General features: G+C 34.7%; 1 protein-coding gene across 1 annotated transcript; it reads left to right on the top strand.

The window, feature by feature from the left end:
• Positions 1 to 210: 210 nt before the first annotated feature.
• Positions 211 to 2,168, top strand: LOC105699946 (lipid droplet-associated hydrolase). Its single transcript, XM_012425400.2, has 3 exons — positions 211 to 890; positions 965 to 1,156; positions 1,252 to 2,168. The coding sequence occupies exons 1-3, from the start codon at positions 585 to 587 to the stop codon at positions 1,690 to 1,692; spliced, it is 939 nt and encodes a 312-aa protein (XP_012280823.1). The 5' UTR covers positions 211 to 584; the 3' UTR covers positions 1,693 to 2,168.
• The last annotated feature ends 1,818 nt before the right edge of the window (positions 2,169 to 3,986 follow it).

Raw genomic sequence — 3,986 nt, 5'->3', positions numbered from 1 at the left:
TGTATTATTTGTTTTTGTTTATGAACATTTATTTTCTTTAAGAAATCGTTTTCTGCCGTTTGGGCGAGTCAAATTCCGCGCTGCTCTCGTCGCTAGTACGCCGCGCGGCCGGAGAGGGCAGTAGGTCCGCAAGGAAACCATCGATGAATAGCAGTGGCCACCTTAGTCAATTGAAACTCTAGGAATGTCCCAAGTTCAAGGTTGGGTAATATCACGTTTTTCGATATGTGACGTTTGACATACATACATACATACATACATACACAACCTCTTGACATTAGTCGCTTTCTTCTGGATAAAGATAGAGAATGTGATGTTCGACCGCAGAGAAAGTTTTACTTTCATGCAGTACTAAACTACGCATTTTGTGCAGTTACATTTCGCAGACGTACCACGAATGTCAGTTATATGACAAGCGAGTGCTGTTAAACACTCTGATTTGACTGTTACACCTTGTTATAAATCGTTTAGTGATGATAAAAGTTGCTTAGTAATACTGTTAATAACATAGGATAACTAAGTACTAAAATAGAAATATTACATTTTCAAGAAATACCCGAAACTGTGTCCAAAAACCTAAAAAGATGCAGGAGGCGATGATTCCAATCAATGGAGTACCGACTCATGTGATGACCCAAGGGTGTTGGATAGAAGAAGATTTAGCACCAGGAGGTTGTAAGGACATAGTTGTTTTAATAACAGGGAATCCAGGGATTCCGGAGTTTTACAAAGGCTTTATAAAGTCCTTGAAAGAGAAACTACCGTCTGAAACCCCTGTTTGGGTTGTAGGACATGCAGGGCATGTACAACCTCCCAAACTGCTTCATGCAAAACCTAGTGATATACCAGATAAACAGCTTTATGATATGAAAGGACAATATGATCACAAGGTTCAGTATTCATACTTTGATAACATAAAATATAAGTATTTATGTTATAATAACGAAAAATTTTTTCTATGTAGATGCAATTTATCAAGAAGTACGTTCCAAAGGATGCTAGATTACACTTGGTGGGTCACTCGATTGGTTCTTGGTTTATCTTAAATTTATTGAGAGACGAGGAAATTGAGCAACGTACCGTTAAGTGTTATCTCCTTTTTCCAACGATTGAGAATATGTTGGATACTCCAAATGGCAAATTCTATACTAGTATTGTAAGTTATATTTCAATTTGTAGAAATATTGACAAATAAGTGTTATTGTTATAGTCTACGTAAGATTATTACCAAGAATATTTTCACTTCAATAGGTTTCATGGTTAATTCCTGTTCTGCTGATATTTACATGGATTTTTTCGTGCTTTCCTTACATTCTTCAATTTTATCTGGTCAGATTATTTGGAATTTTTTATGGTATTCCTGCCAAGAGTATAAAAGCAGTACTGCAATTGTTGAATTATACTGTTTTGAACAATGTCTTCATGTTGGCCAATGAAGAGTTGCAACGAGTGAGAGAGCTAGATCATAATGTTATAGAAAAACATGCTTCAAAGCTCTGGTTCTACTATGGAACAAGAGATGGATGGGTACCGGTATCATATTATGAAAATTTAAAGGCCTGTCATCCTAAAGTTGATGCAGTGCTATGTAAGCGGCGTTTCTATCATTCATTTGTTTTAAACAATGATGTAGAAATGGGTTACATTGTTGCCGATAAGATCAATGAAATGATTGACCAAAGCCATTCCTAACCTAAAAAGATAAGATGTTTAATTAATAGAACAAAGATCGTGGTATTTTACTTGAAGCATTTAGCTGCATTTTATTTTTACAAGATCAGTGCATCAAATTATTCATCTTGTAAAATGTTATACATATATATATTTTTATATATATGTATATAATTTTTTGTTACTGCTGGGAGGTAATTGTGATATTTAGGAACAATTAATACAATACAATACAATACAATACAATACATTTCATAACGCTTTCTTGTAATAAACTATACGAGGACAAATAAGACATCACAGTAATTTTAAATAATTATGCACAAACGAATATTCTTATTCTACTGAAGCAAGCAAAAAGTTACATACAGAATTATTACAAACGATTTGTTGGGTTTTTCTACCAATCCCTATCATTTGTAATAATCTTGTATTATTATACATTTGTAATACAGTAAAGGTAAATAAAATAACAATTGTACTCCATCAAATATAAAGATTCAGTAACTTAAATGATATCTATATTAAGGATATTTATGAAACTGATTCAATTAACAAACTGAGCAAACGTTTTTTTATAAGGAATGTTTTTCAGGTGTACGTCTCCGATTTTATTCGCTCTCATATATGTGATAAAGCATTAAAAAGTAAGAGACACGTGTTTTTTTATAGCTGCTCAAATTGATTTTAAGGGTGTGAAATCATTCCTTAAAATGTTATGAAAGAAATGTTTTTTTCTGATTACAAGTGCTTGCGGTTGATCTATTTAACTCTTTGAGGCACGGTGGTATTAAAAGTGTCCCACCTTTTAATGCGGTGGGGTATAAATGCCGTGCCTCAAAGGGTTAAATGAAACGTGGTACAAAATGTCCATCATGGTAGGCATGTTTGTCTGATAAAGTAATCATTTTTTTCTCAACTCCGGATGGGTGTAACCCCTAATGTATATCACTAACAACTAGCACGATTCAAGCTTGGCAATATTTAACATTTGAAGACAATTTTGTTATTTATGCGAAAAAGATAATGTAGATAGACGCTGTATATACATACACCCTTAAGGTGAAGTGAAACACGTCGATTAACTTGATCAACGTCGATAAAGAAGATTTTTCTAAATGCCTACGTTGCCGACGTTCGTTTTTATGTCGACAGCTATACTGAATTATATTGGGTATTGTACCAAATGGCATACTCCGCCTGTCGTTTTCGTACAATAATATCAAGAAATCGAAGTAAAACTCTAGAAATCCTCTGGATTCATGCTTTCTGGGGCCCTAATTGACTGCAGAGGAACCCCCTGCGCTATCTGTGATTTCCAGGTCAATTAAATTTTCACTCCGAGTCCTCGTATTACCATCGTTTTAGTATAGAAGCGTATACAACACTTTTTTTACCCTTATCCTGTTCAAATGTGAGTTTATCGACTATCAAAGTGTTCTAAATTGTCGTAAAATTGTCCTGACCCTTTCGATTCTCATATCAAAGCCTTCGATAATTATATACTGATCGAAATATCAGAGATCGACGCCATTTTGGTTCTGGTCTGGGCTGAGGTAAAAAATTCTTTTCAAAAATCCAAATTTTTAATGTGTCAGGACAATTCTTAGATGATCAGGAGTGATGTGTCAAAGTTTCGGACAGTTTGGTCTAATACCCTTGAAAAAAAGTGTTGTATTCGAATCGACCGATTTGAAGGATGTTTCACTTCACCTTAACACTGCCAATGTCTGTTACGTCTCGTAAAGAAGTTTGTCGAAACTCAAAATAGTTAGAACTTATCCCCTATGTATGATAACCCAAGAAAGACTGGTACCACTTCTCCTGCATTTATTTCTATTAAAGGTTAAATATCAAAATGTATAATCTTGTGAATAATGGTGGACGAATTCTCGTTTCTAGAAGTTAAAAGGGTTATTCCAAAAACGTAGATACATTCATATGTAGTAGGTTGTCCAAAATTTTAATGTCAAAACTTTGGGAACATGTGAGAGACAACTCTGATAAGAACTTGTTTGTTTTTGCTTCCTTTTAGAGACCATGATATGGTATTTGCATATGGTATTTTTTTCAACGGTAATGCTTCAGGGGCAGCACTGCAGTGTGGACGCCAATTTCCAATCAGAAGAGAGCAACTCAGAAATATAATATATACATAATTTCAATGCCCTTTTACCTAGGAAGGAGGTGCTTAATCGAAAATCGCTCCCATATAAACAAGCGTCAACGTTTTATCTTTAAAACGAGCACTCGTGGAGCTCGATCGGTTGAGAAATACGCTCAAAATCGTTGTCCCCATGGAGCACCTTTTTCAG

Source organism: Orussus abietinus, unplaced genomic scaffold (genome assembly GCF_000612105.2).
Source record: "Orussus abietinus isolate OABI.00-Male unplaced genomic scaffold, Oabi_2.0 scaffold218, whole genome shotgun sequence".
Classification (NCBI taxonomy): domain Eukaryota; kingdom Metazoa; phylum Arthropoda; class Insecta; order Hymenoptera; family Orussidae; genus Orussus; species Orussus abietinus.
The sequence above is the reverse complement of the archived record's forward strand: the minus strand, read 5'-3'. Positions and strand labels throughout refer to the sequence as shown.

Excerpts from the sequence above, each read along its gene's own strand:
- LOC105699946 (XM_012425400.2), top strand. The coding sequence starts at position 585 with ATGCAGGAGGCGATGATTCCAATCAATGGAGTACCGACTCATGTGATG. Across the intron at positions 891-964 it reads AAGGACAATATGATCACAAG|ATGCAATTTATCAAGAAGTA; the intron begins GTTCAGTATTCA and ends TTTTCTATGTAG. Across the intron at positions 1,157-1,251 it reads GCAAATTCTATACTAGTATT|GTTTCATGGTTAATTCCTGT; the intron begins GTAAGTTATATT and ends TCACTTCAATAG.